At 54.5% G+C, this 18,338-nt stretch overlaps 1 protein-coding gene across 1 annotated transcript in view; it reads right to left on the bottom strand.

Moving 5' to 3' along the window:
* The window catches only part of SMARCA4 (SWI/SNF related BAF chromatin remodeling complex subunit ATPase 4), a 38,319-nt gene that overhangs the window by 12,647 nt on the left and 7,334 nt on the right, over positions 1 to 18,338 (bottom strand). The window contains exons 6-17 of the mRNA XM_077787660.1: positions 17,508 to 17,634; positions 14,727 to 14,900; positions 13,257 to 13,430; positions 11,026 to 11,193; positions 9,670 to 9,720; positions 7,577 to 7,707; positions 7,428 to 7,485; positions 6,738 to 6,856; positions 6,044 to 6,194; positions 2,728 to 2,891; positions 2,581 to 2,647; positions 1,286 to 1,396 (exon numbers count right to left, since the gene is read on the bottom strand). Coding sequence (XP_077643786.1) covers positions 1,286 to 1,396; positions 2,581 to 2,647; positions 2,728 to 2,891; positions 6,044 to 6,194; positions 6,738 to 6,856; positions 7,428 to 7,485; positions 7,577 to 7,707; positions 9,670 to 9,720; positions 11,026 to 11,193; positions 13,257 to 13,430; positions 14,727 to 14,900; positions 17,508 to 17,634 — 1,495 coding nt within the window. The remainder of the gene's footprint in view (positions 1 to 1,285; positions 1,397 to 2,580; positions 2,648 to 2,727; positions 2,892 to 6,043; positions 6,195 to 6,737; positions 6,857 to 7,427; positions 7,486 to 7,576; positions 7,708 to 9,669; positions 9,721 to 11,025; positions 11,194 to 13,256; positions 13,431 to 14,726; positions 14,901 to 17,507; positions 17,635 to 18,338) is intronic.

Here is an 18,338-nt window from a genome sequence, read left to right as displayed (position 1 = left end):
GCGGGAAAGAGGAGGAATCGGAACGTCTCGGGTGGGCACCAGCCAGAACAGGTAAAAAACTGCTAAAAAATAGTTTAAAACCTGTTAAAAACCGACTTAAAACAGTTAAAAACCTGGTTTTATCAGAATTTTCTCAGGGTACCGTGGAATTCATGGAGGTTGCTGAGATATAAATTGGATAAAATGAGAAAAAATCTCATAAAATAAGAAAAAAGAAGCTGAGGAAGCAAATTCCACGATCATGAACTTCCAGCGGATCTACGGGGAAGAGGAGGAATCTGAACATCTCAGGTGGGAACCAGCCAGAACAGTTAAAAAACAGTTTAAAAAGAGCTTAAAACAGTTAAAAACGGTTAAAAACCTGTTTTTATCAGAATTTTCTCAGGGTACTGTGGAATTCATGGATATAAATTGGATAAAATGAGAAAAAATCTCATAAAATAAGAAAAAAAGAAGCTGAGAAACCAAAATTAGACATCAATTATTCTTCTACATCAAAACCTCCTTCCATCCCTAGTCCACGTTTAGGAGATCTTCCTGCCGAGCACAAAATCCTTGGAATTGTCACAATTCCATCTTTCCCAGCACCTGGGCATGGGAAAACGGGGAAAAGCTCTGGAAAATGGGGAAAAACTCAGAGATCTTCCTGCCAAGCACAAAATCCCTGGAATTGTCACAATTCCAGCTTTCCCAGCAGCCTGGGCATGGGAAAAGCTCTGGAAAATGGGGAAAAACTCTGGAAAATGGGGAAAAACTCAGAGATCTTCCTGCCAAGCACAAAATCCCTGGATTTGTCACAATTCCATCTTTCCCAGCACCTGAGCATGGAAAAACGGGGAAAAGCTCTGGAAAATGGGGAAAACTCTGGAAAATGGGGAAAAAATCAGGGATCTTCCTACTGAACACAAAATCCCTGGAATTGTCACAATTCCATCTTTCCCAGCAGCCTGGGAATGGGAAAAGCTCTGGAAAATGGGGAAAAACTCTTCCTGCCGAACACAAAATCCCTGGAATTGTCCCAGTTCCAGCTTTCCCAGCACCTGGGCATGGGAAAAGGGGAGAAGCTCTGGAAAATGGGGAAAAACTCTTCCTGCCGAACACAAAATCCCTGGATTTGTCCCAATTCCAGGTTTCCCAGCAGCCTGGGCATGGGAAAAGGGGAGAAGCTCTGGAAAATGGGGAAAAACTCTTCCTGCCGAGCACAAAATCCCTGGAATTGTCCCAATTCCAGCTTTCCCAGCACCTGGGCACGGAAAAGGGGAGAAGCTCGGGATGCAGGGCTCACCTTGGCCAGGATGTGCTTGTCCTTGATGATGTACTCGTAGGTGGTGAGGAGGACGTTGAATTTTCCGCTGCGCAGCTGCGGGACGAAGGCGCGGCGCGCCGCCGGGGAGCCCTGCGGGGAGAATCCCAACGGGAATGGCACGGGAGGAGGGAATTCCCGGGAAAAGGGCTGGGAGGGGTTGTTCTCCTGCGTGGTGAGGAGGTTTTGGGGGTTCCTGCTGAGAGGAACGGCCGAGAAATGGGATTTTTCGTGGATTTTTGTGGATTTGGGGTTGGGGCGCAGCGAGGAAAATGGAAGGAGGTGGGAATGGAAATGGAATGGAAGGAAATGGAATCCAAGGGATGAATCCAAGGAAATGGAACCCAAGGGAATGAATCCAAGGAAATGAATCCAAGGAATGGATCCAAGGAAATGGAACCCAAGGAAATGAATCCAAGGAAATGAAACCCAAGGAAATGAATCCAAGGAATGGATCCAAGGAAATGGAACCCAAGGAAATGAATCCAAGGAAATGAAACCCCAGGAAAATGAATCCAAGGAAATGAATCCAAAAAATGGATTCAAGGAATGGATGCAAGGAAATGGAACCCAAGGAAATGAATCCAAGGAAATGAATCCAAGGAAATTAATCCAAGGAAATGAACCCAAAAAATGGATTCAAGGAATGGACCCAAGGAAATGGAATCCAAGGAAATGAATCCAAGGAAATGAGATCCAAGGGATGAACCCAAAAAATGGATTCAAGGAATGGACCCAAGGAAATGGAACCCAAGGAAATGAGATCCAAGGAATGAATCCAAGGAAATGAGATCCAAGGAATGAATCCAAGGAAATGAGAGCCAAGGAATGAATCCAAGGAAATGGAACCCAAGGAAATGAGAGCCAAGGAAAATGAACCCAAGGAAATGAATCCAAGGAAATGGAACCCAAGGAAATGAATCCAAGAAATGAAACCCAAGGAAAATGAACCCAAGGAAATGAATCCAAGGAAATGGAGCCCCAGGAAATGAATCCAAGGAAATGAGAGCCAAGGAATGAATCCAAGGAAATGGAACCCAAGGAAATGAATCCAAGGAAATGGAACCCAAGGAAATGGAATCCAAGGAAATGGAACCCAAGGAAATGAATCCAAGGAAATGAGATCCAAGGAATGAGTCCAAGGAAATGAGAGCCAAGGAAATGGAACCCAAGGAAATGAATCCAAGGAAATGGAACCCAAGGAAATGAATCCAAGGAAATGGAACGCCAGGAAATGGAATCCAAGGAAATGAGACCCAAGGAATGCGTCACTTTACCTTGTAGGACACCTTGACCACGGAAGGAGCCCATTTGTCGAACTCGTAGGCCCAGTTGGACAAAGTCCTGCGGGGAAAGAAGGAGAGCTGGAGGAAAGGGTGGGAAGGTTGGGAAGGCGGGGCTGGAGAGACGCCGCGGGCGCTCACGAGAGCGGGACGATGATGAGGAAGGGGCCGTTGATCCTCTTGTGCTCCATGAGGTACGTGATGAGGGCGATGGTCTGGATGGTCTTCCCCAGGCCCATCTCGTCGGCCAGGATCCCGTTGAGGTTGTTGTTGTAGAGGGACACCAACCATTCCAAGCCTTTGATCTGTGGGAATGCAGAGCCAGGTGGGAAAACGGCCCCTCCCTCCCCCCGGGGCCTGGCGGCATGCAAATGAGCTGCTAATGAGCAGGTTAATTATGCAGAGCCAGGAATTGGGATATTCCGTGGATTCACGTGGAACTGGGTGGGTTGGGCTCTCAGCAGGGAGTGAATCCAGCTCAATATCCCACCCTGGCTTTGGCTCCATTGATTTACTCCACACTTATAATAAATTAATATTCATTTATTTATTATTAATATTATTTTATGTAATAATTTCTTTTACTTATTTATTTAAGTAATTAATTGATTAATTACTGTACACCACCTCAGTTTCATTATCTCTCTACGGTTTGTTATTCCTTCCCACCTCTGGCTCCTTATCCTGCCACAGCCGTTGTCCCACCTCAGATCTTCATCCAGCTCCAGATCCCATCATCCCACCAGATCCCATCGTCCCACCTCAGATCTTCATCCAGCTCCAGATCCCATCATCCCACCAGATCCCTTTGTCCCACCTCAGATCTTCATCCAGCTCCAGATCCCATTGTCCCACCTCAGATCTTCATCCAGCTCCAGACCCCATCATCCCACCAGATCCCATTGTCCCACCTCAGATCTTCATCCAGCTCCAGACCCCATCATCCCACCAGATCCCATTGTCCCACCTCAGATCTTCATCCAGCTGCAGACCCCACCATCCCACCAGATCCCACCATCCCACCTCAGATCTTCATCCCACACCTCATCCACCTCCATACCCACCTCAGATCTTCATCCAGCTCCTGATCCCATTATCCAGCTCCAGAGCCCACCATCCCACCTCAGATCTTCATCCAGTTCCAGATCCCACTGTCCCACCTCGGATCCTCACCCAGCTCCAGAGCCCACCATCCCACCTCAGATCTTCATCCAGTTCCAGATCCCATTGTCCCACCTCGGATCCTCACCCACCTCCAGAGCCCACCATCCCACCTCAGATCTTCAACCCACACCTCATCCAGCTCCATATCCATCTCAGATCCTCACCCAGCTCCAGAGCCCACCATCCCATCTCAGATCTTCATCCCACACCTCGTCCAGCTCCATAGCCACCTCAGATCCTCATCCAGCTCCTGATCCCACTATCCCACCAGATCCCATCATCCCACCTCAGATCTTCATCCCACACCTCATCCAGCTCCATACCCATCTCAGATCTTCATCCAGCTCCAGATCCCATCATCCCACCTCAGATCTTCATCCCACACCTCATCCAGCTCCATACCCATCTCAGATCTTCATCCCACACCTCATCCAGCTCCATACCCATCTCAGATCTTCATCCCACACCTCGTCCAGCTCCATACCCACCTCGGATCCTCACCCAGCTCCAGAGTGCACTATCCCACCAGATCCCACCATCCCACCTCAGATCTTCATCCCACACCTCATCCACCTCCATACCCACCTCGGATCCTCACCCAGCTCCAGAGCCCACCATCCCAACCTCAGATCTTCATCCAGTTCCAGATCCCATTGTCCCACCTCGGATCCTCACCCAGCTCCAGAGCCCACCATCCCATCTCAGATCTTCATCCCACACCTCATCCAGCTCCATACCCACCTCAGATCCTCACCCAGCTCCAGAGCCCACCATCCCAACCTCAGATCTTCATCCAGTTCCAGATCCCATTGTCCCACCTCGGATCCTCACCCACCTCCAGAGCCCACCATCCCACCTCAGATCTTCATCCAGTTCCAGATCCCATTGTCCCACCTCGGATCCTCACCCAGCTCCAGAGCCCACCATCCCACCTCAGATCTTCAACCCACACCTCATCCAGCTCCATAGCCACCTCAGATCCTCATCCAGCTCCTGATCCCACTATCCCACCAGATCCCATCATCCCACCTCAGATCTTCATCCCACACCTCATCCAGCTCCATACCCATCTCAGATCTTCATCCAGCTCCAGAGCCCACCATCCCACCTCAGATCTTCATCCCACACCTCATCCAGCTCCATACCCATCTCAGATCTTCATCCCACACCTCGTCCAGCTCCATACCCACCTCGGATCCTCACCCAGCTCCAGAGTGCACTATCCCACCAGATCCCACCATCCCACCTCAGATCTTCATCCCACACCTCATCCACCTCCATACCCACCTCGGATCCTCACCCAGCTCCAGAGCCCACCATCCCAACCTCAGATCTTCATCCAGTTCCAGATCCCATTGTCCCACCTCGGATCCTCACCCAGCTCCAGAGCCCACCATCCCACCTCAGATCTTCATCCCACACCTCGTCCAGCTCCATACCCACCTCAGATCTTCATCCAGCTCCAGATCCCATTATCCAGCTCCAGAGCCCACCATCCCACCTCAGATCTTCATCCCACACCTCATCCAGCTCCATACCCACCTCGGATCCTCACCCAGCTCCAGAGCCCACCATCCCACCTCAGATCTTCATCCCACACCTCGTCCAGCTCCATACCCATCTCAGATCTTCATCCCACACCTCATCCAGCTCCATACCCACCTCAGATCTTTATCCCAGACCTCATCCAGCTCCATACCCATCTCAGATCCTCACCCCGCTCCAGAGCCCACCATCCCACCTCAGATCTTCATCCAGTTCCATATCCCATTGTCCCACCTCGGATCCTCACCCAGCTCCAGATCCCACCATCCCACCTCAGATCTTCATCCAGTTCCAGATCCCATTGTCCCACCTCGGATCCTCACCCAGCTCCAGAGCCCACCATCCCACCTCAGATCTTCATCCAGTTCCAGATCCCATTGTCCCACCTCGGATCCTCACCCAGCTCCAGAGCCCACCATCCCACCTCAGATCTTCATCCAGTTCCAGATCCCACTGTCCCACCTCGGATCCTCACCCAGCTCCAGATCCCACCATCCCACCTCAGATCTTCATCCAGTTCCAGATCCCACTGTCCCACCTCGGATCCTCACCCAGCTCCAGAGCCCACCATCCCACCTCAGATCTTCATCCCACACCTCATCCAGCTCCATACCCACCTCAGATCCTCACCCAGCTCCAGAGCCCACCATCCCAACCTCAGATCTTCATCCAGTTCCAGATCCCACTGTCCCACCTCAGATCCTCACCCAGCTCCAGAGCCCCCCATCCCAGCCCCATTTCTCCCCACCTGGTACTGCTTGAGGACCCCGTTGACCATCAGGGCCGACTGCTTGTCCACGCGCTCGGTCACGGCGTGGGCCACGGCGTAGTAGGACTGGAGCCCCCGCGCCAGCGCCTGCGACACGCCGTACTCGTCGTCCACGTCCTGCTTGGCGTTCCTGCCCGGAGAACCGGGATAGCGGGTCACGGACCACCGGGGATGGGGTACAGGGGGAAAATGGGAAAAAATGGGGAAAAATGGGGGGAAATGGGGAAAAATGGGATAAAATGGGGAAAAATGGGATAAAGGGTCATGGACCACCTGGGAACAGGAGATACGGGGGGGAAAAATGGGATAAAATAGGATAAAATGGGGAAAAACTGGGACGAAGGGTCATGGACCACCCGGGAATGGGGTACAGGGTGAAAAATGGGATAAAATGGGGGAAAACCGGGATAAAGGGTCATGGACCACCCGGGAATGGGGTATGGGGGTGGAAAATGGGATAAAATGGGATAAAATGGGGGAAAACCGGGATAAAGGGTCACGGCACAGCAGGAAAAGGAAGAAGAAAAAAAGGATGGGAAAGAGAAGCAGAAAGGGAAGGAGAGGAGGAGGAGGAGGAAGGAGAAGGAAGAGGAAGAAGGAATAAAGGACGTCCCAGCTGGATGGGGAGCTGGAGCAGGAGACTGGGAAGAGGAGGGGAGGGAGGAAGGCTCACTCGATGATGTGCCGGGCGTCCACTTCCGACACGTCGTCGCTGTCTGGATCCGGAATTTTCTTCTTCTCCTCCACGGGCAGCGCTGGTTGGGCTGGCTGGGGCTGCTCCTCTTCCTCCTCCTGGGAAGAAAACACGAAATTTGAGCTCAAGATGTACAAAGAAGCTGCCAAAATTAATTGGGAACGCTGAGATTGTAAGGGGGCAGTCATTTAAAAGGTGTGGTATCAGTAAAATAACATTTTATTTTACTGTTCTGTCCCATTTTAATCCATGGGATTTTACTATTCTATCCCATGTTATTTTACTACTCTATCCCATGTTATTTTACTACTCTGTCCCATGTTATTTTACTACTCTATCCCATGTTATTTTACTATTCTGTCCCATGTTATTTTACTATTCTGTCCCATGTTATTTTACTATTCTGTCCCATGTTATTTTACTATTCTGTCCCATGTTACTTTACTATTCTATCCCACTTTATTTTACTATTTTGCCCCATTTTATTCCATGTTATTTTACAATTCTGCCCCATTTTATTCCACGTTCTCTCCCTGTTTTGCCCCATTTTATTCCATGTTCTCTCCCCGTTTTGCCCCATTTCATTCCATTTTTCCTGAGCTGCCAAACAGCCATTTCCAAGCTCTTTCCAGAACATTCCCAGTGGGATTGTGGTGGGACCTTCCTCACCTCCTCCTCCTCCTCAGATCCGCTCTCCTCGCTGTCGGAGCGTGGAGCCACCTCGTACCTGGCGGCGGAGGGGAAAAAGAGGGAATTCCACGTGGGATTTGGCTCTGGAATTCCCAGCATTCCCAGTGCTCCCAGTATTCCCAGTTTACCCCGGGTTCATCTCCAGCCAGGCCTCCAGCTGCCCGGCCTTGGGCGCGTCGGTGCCCGTCAGGATCTTCCCGCTCTCCACGTGGATCACCTTCACCGGGAGGTCGCTCATCTGGCTGGTCTCGTCCAGGGGCTGGATTGGGATTGGGAATGCTCAGCGCCAGAAATCCCCCAGGATTGGGATTGGGAATTATCCAAAAAACACCAGAAATCCCCCAGGATTGGGATTGGGAATGCTCAGCGCCAGAAATCCCCCAGGATTGGGATTGGGAATTATCCAAAAAACACCAGAAATCCCCCAGGATTGGGATTGGAAGTGCTCAGCGCCAGAAATCCCCCAGGATTGGGATTGGGAATTATCCAAAAAGCGCCAGAAATCCCCCAGGATTGGGATTGGGAATTATCCAAAAAGCACCAGAAATCCCCCAGGATTGGGATTGGGAATTATCCAAAAAGCGCCAGAAATCCCCCAGGATTGGGATTGGGAATGCTCAACCCCAGAAATCCCCCAGGATTGGGATTGGGAATGCTCAGCGCCAGAAATTCCCCCAGGATTGGGATTGGGAATTATCCAAAAAGCACCAGAAATCCCCCAGGATTGGGATTGGGAATGCTCAGCGCCAGAAATTCCCCCAGGATTGGGATTGGGAATTATCCAAAAAGCACCAGAAATCCCCCAGGATTGGGATTGGGAATGCTCAGCGCCAGAAATCCCCCAGGATTGGGATTGGGAATGCTCAGCGCCAGAAATTCCCCAGGATTGGGATTGGGAATGCTCAACCCCAGAAATCCCCCAGGATTGGGATTGGGAATGCTCAGCGCCAGAAATCCCCCAGGATTGGGATTGGGAATGCTCAGCGCCAGAAATCCCCCAGGATTGGGATTGGGAATTATCCAAAAAGCACCAGAAATCCCCCAGGATTGGGATTGGGAATTATCCAAAAAGCACCAGAAATCCCCCAGGATTGGGATTGGGAATGCTCAGCGCCAGAAATCCCCCAGGATTGGGATTGGGAATGAGGGAAAAGGAGGATTCTGAGGGACCTGGTTGGGGTGAGGGTGAGGGCACGGCCTGCACTCCCTGCCCATGGTGGGCTGGAGTGGGTGGATCCCTCTGGATCCCTCCTGGATCCCTGGGAACCCTTCCCAATCCCCTCTGGATCCCTGGGAACCCTTCCCAGTCCCTCCTGGATCCCTGGGAACCCTTCCCAATCCCCTCTGGATCCCTGGGAACCCTTCCCAATCCCTCCTGGATCCCTGTGAACCCTTCCCAATCCCTCCTGGGTCCCAGTGGATCCCTGTGAACCCTTTCCAATCCCTCCTGGGTCCCTGTGAATCCTTCCCAATCCCTCCTGGATCCCAGTGGATCCCTGTGAACCCTTCCCAATCCCTCCTGAATCCCTGGGAACCCTTCCCAATCCCTCCTGGATCCCTGTGAACCCTTCCCAATCCCTCCTGGGTCCCTGTGAACCCTTCCCAATCCCTCCTGGATCCCTGGGAACCCTTCCCAATCCCTCCTGGATCCCTGGGAACCCTTCCCAATCCCTCCCGGATCCCCGTGGATCCCTGTGAACCCTTCCCAATCCCTCCTGGATCCCCGTGGATCCCTGTGAACCCTTCCCAATCCCCTCTGGATCCCAGTGGATCCCTGTGAACCCTTCCCAATCCCTCCTGGGTCCCTGTGAACCCTTCCCAATCCCCTCTGGATCCCTGTGGATCCCTGTGAACCCTTCCCAATCCCCTCTGGATCCCTGTGGATCCCTGTGAACCCTTCCCAATCCCTCGTGGATCCCTGTGAACCCTTCCCAATCCCTCCCGGATCCCCGTGGATCCCTCCCAGATCCCAGCAGATCCCTCCCGGATCCCCGTGGATCCCTGTGAACCCTTCCCAATCCCTCCCGGATCCCTGTGGATCCCTGTGAACCCTTCCCAATCCCTCCCGGATCCCTGTGGATCCCTCCCGGGTCCCCGTGGATCCCTCCCAGGTCCCCGTGGATCCCTCCCGGGTCCCCGTGGATCCCTCCCGGATCCCCATGGATCCCTCCCGGATCGCAGTGGATCCCAGGATCCTGGCGGCAGCCCGGCCTGCGCTCACCTCCCCGTCGGGGCCGATGGCCGGGGCCTGTCCCTCGGCGCTCTCTGCCTTCTGCGGGGGCAACGGGGCGAGGGCAGGAGGAAGAGGAAGGAGAGGAAGAAGAAAAGGAAGAAGAAAAGGAAAGAAGGGAGAAGAAAAAAGGGAAGGAAGAGGAGGAAGAGGAAGGAGAGGAAAGAAGGATTGGAAGGAGAAGAAAAGGAAGAGGAAGGAGAGGAAGAAGAAAAAAGGGAAGGAAGGAGAAGAAAAAAGGAAAGGAGATGAAGGGTGGGAAGGAAGAAGAGGAGAGGAGGAAGAGGAAGGAGGAAGAAGGAAAATGAAAAAGGATAGGAAGGAGAAGATAAAAGGGAAGGAGAGGAGGAGTAGGAAGGAGAGGAAAAGGAAGTGGAGGAAGGAAAAAAGGATGGGAATGAGAGGAAGAAAGGGAAGGAGATGAAGGGTGGGAAGGAAGAAGAGGAAGAAAAGGAAGGAGAGGAAGAGGAGAAAAGGAAGGAGAGGAAGAGGAGAAGAGGAAGGAGAGGAAGAGGAGAAAAGGAAGGAGAGGAAGAGGAGAAGAGGAAGGAGAGGAAGAGGAGAAGAGGAAGGAGAGGAAGAGGAAGAAAAGGAAGGAGAGGAAGAGGAGAAAAGGAAGGAGAGGAAGAGGAGAAGAGGAAGGAGAGGAAGAGGAGAAGAGGAAGGAGAGGAAGAGGAGAAGAGGAAGGAGAGGAAGAGGAGAAGAGGAAGGAGAGGAAGAGGAGAAAAAGGAGAGGAAGAGAAGAGGAAGGAGAGGAAGAGGAGAAAAGGAAGGAGAGGAAGAGGAGAAGAGGAAGGAGAGGAAGAGGAGAAGAGGAAGGAGAGGAAGAGGAGAAGAGGAAGGAGAAGAAGAGGAGAAGAGGAAGGAGAGGAAGAGGAGAAAAGGAAGGAGAGGAAGAGGAGAAGAGGAAGGAGAGGAAGAGGAGAAAAGGAAGGAGAGGAAGAGAAGAGGAAGGAGAGGAAGAGGAGAAGAGGAAGGAGAGGAAGAGGAGAAAAGGAAGGAGAGGAAGAGGAGAAAAGGAAGGAGAGGAAGAGGAGAAAAGGAAGGAGAGGAAGAGGAGAAGAGGAGAGAGTAAGAGAGAGAGGAAGGGAGAAGAGGGAAGAGGAGAGGAAGAGAGAGAAAAGGAAGGAGAGGAAGGGAGAGGGAAGGAGAGGAAGAGGAGAAGAGGAAGATAGGAGGAGGAGGGAGGAGAGAAGAGAAGAGGAAGGAGAGGAAAGAGAAAAGAGGAGGAAGAGGAGAGAGAGAAGGAAGAAGAGAAAGAGGAAGAGAGAAGGAAGGAGAGGAAGGAGAAGGAAGGAGAGGAGAAGGAGGAGGAAAGAAGGCAGCCGTCCGGTCCTTCATCCCACCTTCTTCTTCTTCTTCTTCTTCTTCTCCTTGGCCACCTGGGCCGCCTTGTGCTGCCTGACGAGCTCGGTGAGGTTGGCCACGTACTCGTCGGTCTGCTGCAGCAGGTAGGCCAGGCGCTTGTCCTTCTTCTGGTCGATGAGCTTGCGGTAGCCCTCCTCATCCTCGGCCTGCCGGGGCGGGAGACGCCGCTGGGCGCGGGCTGAGGGGATGGCAGGGCTCCCGGGATTCCCGGGTTCACGGGGTTCCCGGGATTCCCGGGTTCACGGGGTTCCCGGGATTCCCGGGTTCACGGGGTTCACGGGATTCTGGGGTTCACGGGATTCCCGGGTTCACGGGGTTCACGGGATTCCCGGGTTCACGGGGTTCACGGGATTCCCGGGTTCACGGGGTTCACGGGATTCCCGGGTTCACGGGGTTCACGGGATTCCCGGGTTCACAGGGTTCCCGGGATTCCCGGGTTCACGGGATTCCCGAGTTCACGGGGTTCCCGGGATTCCGGGGTTCACGGGATTCCCGGGTTCACGGGGTTCCCGGGATTCCCGAGTTCACGGGGTTCCCGGGATTCCGGGGTTCACGGGGTTCCCGGGTTCACGGGGCTCCCGGGATTCCCGGGTTCACGGGATTCACAGAATCCCCGATTTCACAGGGTTCCCGGAACCGCAGGGCTCCCGGGATTCCCGGGTTCACGGGGCTCCCAGGGTTCCCGGGTTCACGGGGCTCCCGGGATTCCTGGGCTCACGGGGTTCCCGGGATTCCCGGGCTCACGGGTTCCCGGGGTTCCCGGGATTCCCGGGTTCACGGGATTCCCGGGTTCACGGGGTTCCCGGGATTCCCGGGTTCACGGGGTTCCCGGGTTCACGGGGTTCCCGGGATTCCCGGGTTCACGGGGTTCCCGGGATTCCCAGAATCACCAATTTCACAGGATTCCCAGAACCACCAATTTCACGGGATTCCCAGAATTCAAAGGATTCCCAGAATCCCTGGGTTCACAGGATTCACAGAATCCCCAATTTCACAGGATTCCCAGAATCCCCGGTTTCACAGGATTCCCAGAATCACCAATTTCACAGGATTCACAGAATTCAAAGGATTCCCAGAATCCCCGGGTTCACAGGATTCCCAGAACCGCAGGATTCCCGTAATTCCCGATTTCACAGGATTCCCAGAATCCCCGATTTCACAGGATTCCCAGAACCGCACGATTCCCAGAATCACCAATTTCACAGGATTCCCGGAATTCCCGGTTTCACGGGATTCACAGAATTCAAAGGATTGCCGGAATTCCTGGTTTCACAGGATTCCCAGAATCCCCAGTTTCACAGGATTCACCAGAGTGGTTGGAGAGGTGGTGACTCCATCCTCCAACCCATGGTCACCTTTGGACCAGTGTGGTTGGAGAGGTGGTGACTCCATCCTCCAATCCATGGTCATCCTTGGACCAGTGTGGTTGGAGAGGTGGTGACTCCATCCTCCAACCCATGGTCACCTCTGGACCAGTGTGGTTGGAGATGTGGTGGTGACTTTGGACCAGTGTGGTTGGAGAGGTGGTGACTCCATCCTCCAACCCATGGTCACCTTTGGATCATTGCGGTTGGAGAGGTGGTGACTTTGGACCAGAGTGGTTGGAGAGGTGGTGACTCCATCCTCCAACCCATGGTCACCTTTGGATCATTGTGGTTGGAGATGTGGTGACTTTGGACCAGAGTGGTTGGAGAGGTGGTGACTCCATCCTCCAACCCATGGTCACCTCTGGACCAGTGTGGTTGGAGAGGTGGTGACTTTGGACCAGTGTGGTTGGAGATGTGGTGGTGACTCCATCCTCCAATCCATGGTCACCTTTGGATCATTGTGGTTGGAGAGGTGGTGACTCCATCCTCCAACCCATGGTCACCTTTGGACCAGTGTGGTTGGAGAGGTGGTGACTCCATCCTCCAATCCATGGTCACCTTTGGATCATTGCGGTTGGAGATGTGGTGACTTTGGACCAGAGTGGTTGGAGAGGTGGTGGTGACTCCATCCTCCAACCCACGGTCACCTCTGGAATTCCCAAAATACCAGAGGCTGGAACCTTTTTCTCTTTGAACTCCCCAAACCTCTGTGCAACCACTTCGTGTTTTGACAGCACTGACCACAGCTGACCCCTGAGGGACACCAGGGGTGACCTGGCCACCAGCAGGACCCCTCAGCACCCCCCGGCCCGGCCCCCCACGCCGGTCCCACCGCGGCTCACCATCAGCCGGCGCATCCGCTCCTTCTCGATGCGCTCGTTCTCCTTCTTCTGCTCGCGCTCGGTGTTGGCGTGGTAGGTGGCCACGGCCTTGGTCAGCTTCTGGATCTTCCCGCTGACGCTCCGGTGGTACTCCTTGAAGTCCTTGGCGTGCTGCAGGATGCTGTTGAGGTATTCCTGCGGCCGGGGAACGCCGTCAGGCGGGGCGGCGGCGCCGCGAGGAGGAACGGCGCGGCCGGAGGGGCTGGGACAGGGGGGTGGGAACTGCGGGGTCCCTGTGGTCAGCAGGGGGTCCCAAGGGTCACGCTCCGGTGGTACTCCTTGAAGTCCTTGGCGTGCTGCAGGATGCTGTTGAGGTATTCCTGCGGCCGGGGAACGCCGTCAGGCGGGGCGGCGGCGCCGCGAGGAGGAACGGCGCGGCCGGAGGGGCTGGGACAGGGGGGTGGGAACTGCGGGGTCCCTGTGGTCAGCAGGGGGTCCCAAGGGTCAGCAGAGGGTCCTAATGGTCAGCAGAGGGTCCCAAGGGTCAGCAGAGGGTCCCAAGGGTCAGTAGAGGGTCCCAAGGGTCAGCAGAGGGTCCCAAGGGTCAGTAGAAGGTCCTAATGGTCAGCAGAGGGTCCCAAGGGTCAACAGAGGGTCCTAATGGTCAGCAGAGGGTCTCAGTGGTCAGCAGAGGGTCCTAATGGTCAGTAGAGGGTCCCAAGGGTCAGTAGAGGGTCCCAAGGGTCAGCAGAGGGTCCTAATGGTCAGCAGAGGGTCCCAATGGTCAGCAGAGGGTCTCAAGGGTCAGTAGAGGGTCTCAATGGTCAGTAGAGGGTCCCAAGGGTCAGTAGAGGGTCCTAACAGTCAGTAGAAGGTCTCAGTGGTCAGTAGAGGGTCCCAAGGGTCAGCAGAGGGTCCCAAGGGTCAGCAGAGGGTCCTAACAGTCAGTAGAAGGTCTCAGTGGTCAGTAGAGGGTCCCAATGGTCAGCAGAGGGTCCCAATGGTCAGCAGAGGGTCCCAAGGGTCAACAGAGGGTCCTAACAGTCAGTAGAAGGTCTCAGTGGTCAGCAGAGGGTCCCAATGGTCAGCAGAGGGTCTTAATGGTCAGCAGAGGGTCTCAATGGTCAGTAGAGGGTCCCAGTGGTCAGTAGGGGGTTCCAGTGGTCAGCAGAAGGTCTCAGCAGCCATCTTGTGGTCCCAGTGGTCAGTAAAAGGTCCCAGTGGTCAGCAGAGGGTCCCAATGACCATCAGAGGGTCCCAATGACCATCAGAGGGTCCCAATGACCACCAGAGGGTCCCAGCAGCCATTGTACATCCCCAGCAGCCATCAAGTTGTCCCAGGGGCCACTGAGCGCTCCCAACAGCCACCACCGAACCTTTGACCACCATCACCCAGAGCCAACCTCCCCCGAACCCCAAAAAAACCCAGGCGGCTCCCTAAAAAACCCCCCAGCACCCCCGGGAACGTCCCACGCTGGAATTCTTCCCCACCTGGTGCTTCTGCCGGCGCTTCCTCTCCTGCTCGATCTTCTGCTGCTTCTCGAGCTTCTCGGTGATCCGGGCCTCGCGCAGCGACTGCCGCTTGCTGCGCTTGTAGGCCTTGGCGTTGAGCGCCGTCTCCAGCGCCGTGTCCCGCCGCATGCACACCACCACCTCCTGCCGCAGCTGCGCCCAAAAATCCCCCTGAGCCACCACGGTGGGCCTGGATGTTCCTCTGGGTCCCCAAAAACTCCCCTGAGCCACCAAAAATCCCCCTGAGCCACCACGGTGGGCCTGGATGTTCCTCTGGGTCCCCAAAAATCCCCCTGAGCCACCACGGTGGGCCTGGATGTTCCTCTGGGTCCCCAAAAATCCCCCTGAGCCACCAAAAATCCCCCTGAGCCACCACAGAGCTCCTGGATGTCCCTCTGGGTCCCCAAAAATCCCCCTGAGCCACCACGGTGGGCCTGGATGTTCCTCTGGGTCCCCAAAAATCCCCTGAGCCACCAAAAACTCCCCTGAGCCACCAAAAACTCCCCTGAGCCACCAAAAATCCCCCTGAGCCACCAAAAATCCCCCTGAGCCACCACGGTGGGCCTGGATGTTCCTCCGGGTCCCCAAAAGTCCCCCTGAGCCACCACGGTGGGCCTGGATGTTCCTCTGGGTCCCCAAAAATCCCCCTGAGCCACCAAAAATCCCCCTGAGCCACCACGGTGGGCCTGGACGTCCAAATGGGTCCCCAAAAATGCCCCTGAGCCACCACGGTGGGCCTGGATGTTCCTCCGGGTCCCCAAAAATCCCCCTGAGCCACCAAAAATCCCCCTGAGCCACCATGGTGGGCCTGGATGTCCCTCTGGGTCCCCAAAAATCCCCCTGAGCCACCAAAAATCCCCCTGAGCCACCACGGTGGGCCTGGATGTTCCTCCGGGTCCCCAAAAATCCCCCTGAGCCACCAAAAATCCCCCTGAGCCACCACGGTGGGCCTGGATGTCCCTCTGGGTCCCCAAAAATCCCCCTGAGCCACCAAAAATCCCCCTGAGCCACCATGGTGGGCCTGGATGTCCCTCTGGGTCCCCAAAAATCCCCCTGAGCCACCAAAAATGCCCCTGAGCCACCACGGAGCTCCTGGATGTTCAAATGGCTCCCCAAAAACTCCCCTGAGCCACCAAAAATCCCCCTGAGCCACCAAAAACTCCCCTGAGCCACCACGGTGGGCCTGGATGTTCCTCTGGGTCCCCAAAAGTCCCCTGAGCCACCACGGTGGGCCTGGACGTCCCTCTGGGTCCCCAAAAGTCCCCCTGAGCCACCACGGTGGGCCTGGATGTTCCTCTGGGTCCCCAAAAATACCCCTGAGCCACCAAAAATCCCCCTGAGCCACCACGGAGCTCCTGGATGTTCAAATGGCTCCCCAAAAATGCCCCTGAGCCACCACGGAGCTCCTGGATGTTCAAATGGCTCCCCAAAAATCCCCCTGAGCCACCAAAAATCCCCCTGAGCCACCAAAAACTCCCCTGAGCCACCAAAAATGCCCCTGAACCACCACGGCGCTCCTGGATGTTCAAATGGCTCCCCAAAAATGCCCCTGAGCCACCAAAAATGCCCCTGAGCCACCACGGAGCTCCTGGATGTTCCTCCGGGTCCCCAAAAGTCCCCCTGAGCCACCACGGTGGGCCTGGATGTCCCTCTGGGTCCCCAAAAACTCCCCTGAGCCACCAAAAATCCCCTGAGCCACCACGGTGGGCCTGGACGTCCCTCTGGGTCCCCAAAAACTCCCCTGAGCCACCACGGTGGGCCTGGATGTCCAAATGGCTCCCCAAAAATCCCCCTGAGCCACCAAAAATCCCCCTGAGCCACCACAGAGCTCCTGGATGTCCCTCTGGGTCCCCAAAAGTCCCCCTGAGCCACCACGGAGCGCCTGGACGTCCAAATGGTTCCCCAAAATCCCCCTGAGCCACCACAACATTCCTGGACGTCCAAATGGCTCCCCAAAAATGCCCCTGAGCCACCAGGGAGCTCCTGGACGTCCAAATGGTTCCCAAAATCCCCCTGAGCCACCACCACGTTCCTGGACGTCCCTCTGGTGACACTTCTCTACCGGTTCAAGGTAGAGACACAACGTCTGACATAAATTACAAATATTGGGGCGTTACTGTAAATTTAATAAGTGCAGTTTTTGGTATAAAACGTAAACACCAGCCCGAGGGCAGAGAAAATCCCACAGCCAACCTGAGAGCTCAACGAGTCAGAGAGAAAACGTTACGGGTGAGAGAAAAATAAATTCTTGTGAGTGCAGGTGAGGCCGGGGGGAAGAATGGTGATGTCTGACTCTGGGTCAGAAAGCTGAATGATTTCTGTATTGTAACTGTGCTAAAATACATTAATAAATTATTTAAATAAGATATTAACACTACAAATTGATTGTTCTAACTACCATATCTAATTTTAACACAACTGGTGACCAGCTCAGAGTCCAGCCCCAGGTGGGTTGGATTGTCCAGCAGCTCCAACGATCCTCACCAGAATCCAACCAAGCATCACCCCAGGGAAACAATTCCCCAAACACATTCCCCGTGGGAAAAACAAGGAGTAGAAATAAAAATTGTTTGATTGTTTTGTCTCTCTTCCCCCTGTGCTGCCCTATGAACAATCCTTGAGAGAAGAATGTGCCTGGGACAATAAATATCCTAAAGAAGGCGACCCTACGCTCTTTGAGAGGGGAAACCGAGGCTCCCAAATTCCCAAAATCCCCCGGAGTCACCCCAAATCCGCCGGAGCCCCGCTGCCGGCGCTCACCTGGCGCTGGAAGTTGAGCAGGCGCAGGGCCTTGAGCTCGATGGTGGCTTTGGTCCGCAGGTCTCCGGCCAGCGAGCCGGGCAGGTTCTCCAGCTCTTGGATGCGGTGGGCGATGCGCGCTTGGAGCCTGAGCGGGAGGAATTTTGGGGTGAGTTCGGCTCCTTCCTGACCGAGTTCCCGTTGGGAAGAGTGTGGGAGCAGGGGTGGGGAGCCGGGATGAGTTTTGGGGATCTCCATGGGGTTAAGGGCACAGCAGGGTCAGAGAATGGCCAGGGAAGGGTCAGGAAGAACCTCCAAGGAGAACGTTCTCCTCTCGTCCCTCTGAAGCTTGGGAAGGGTAAAAACGGGATGGAGGCAGTTGGAGATGGGAGAAACCTTGGGAATCTCCAAGGAGAACGTTCTCTCATCCCTCTGAATCTTGGGAAGGGTAAAAACGGGATGGAGGCAGTTGGAGATGGGAGAAACCTTGGGAATCTCCAAGGAGAACGTTCTCCTCTCGTCCGTCTGAACCTTGGGAAGGGTAAAAACGGGATGGAAGCAGATGGAGAAGGGAGAAACCCTGGGAATCTCCAAGGAGAATGTTCTCTCATCCCTCTGAAGCTTGGGAAGGGTAAAAACGGGATGGAGGCAGTTGGAGAAGGGAAAAACCTTGGGAATCTCCAAGGAGAACGTTCTCTCATCCCTCTGAACCTTGGGAAGGGTAAAAACGGGATGGAGGCAGATGGAGAAGGGAGAAACCTTGGGAATCTCCAAGGAGAGATCTCCTCTCATCCCTCTGAACCTTGGGAAGGGTAAAAACGGGATGGAGGCAGTTGGAGATGGGAGAAACCT

The sequence above is a fragment of the Lonchura striata genome, chromosome 21 (assembly GCF_046129695.1).
Source record: "Lonchura striata isolate bLonStr1 chromosome 21, bLonStr1.mat, whole genome shotgun sequence".
NCBI classification, from domain to species: domain Eukaryota; kingdom Metazoa; phylum Chordata; class Aves; order Passeriformes; family Estrildidae; genus Lonchura; species Lonchura striata.
This window is presented reverse-complemented; position numbering and strand designations above follow the sequence as displayed.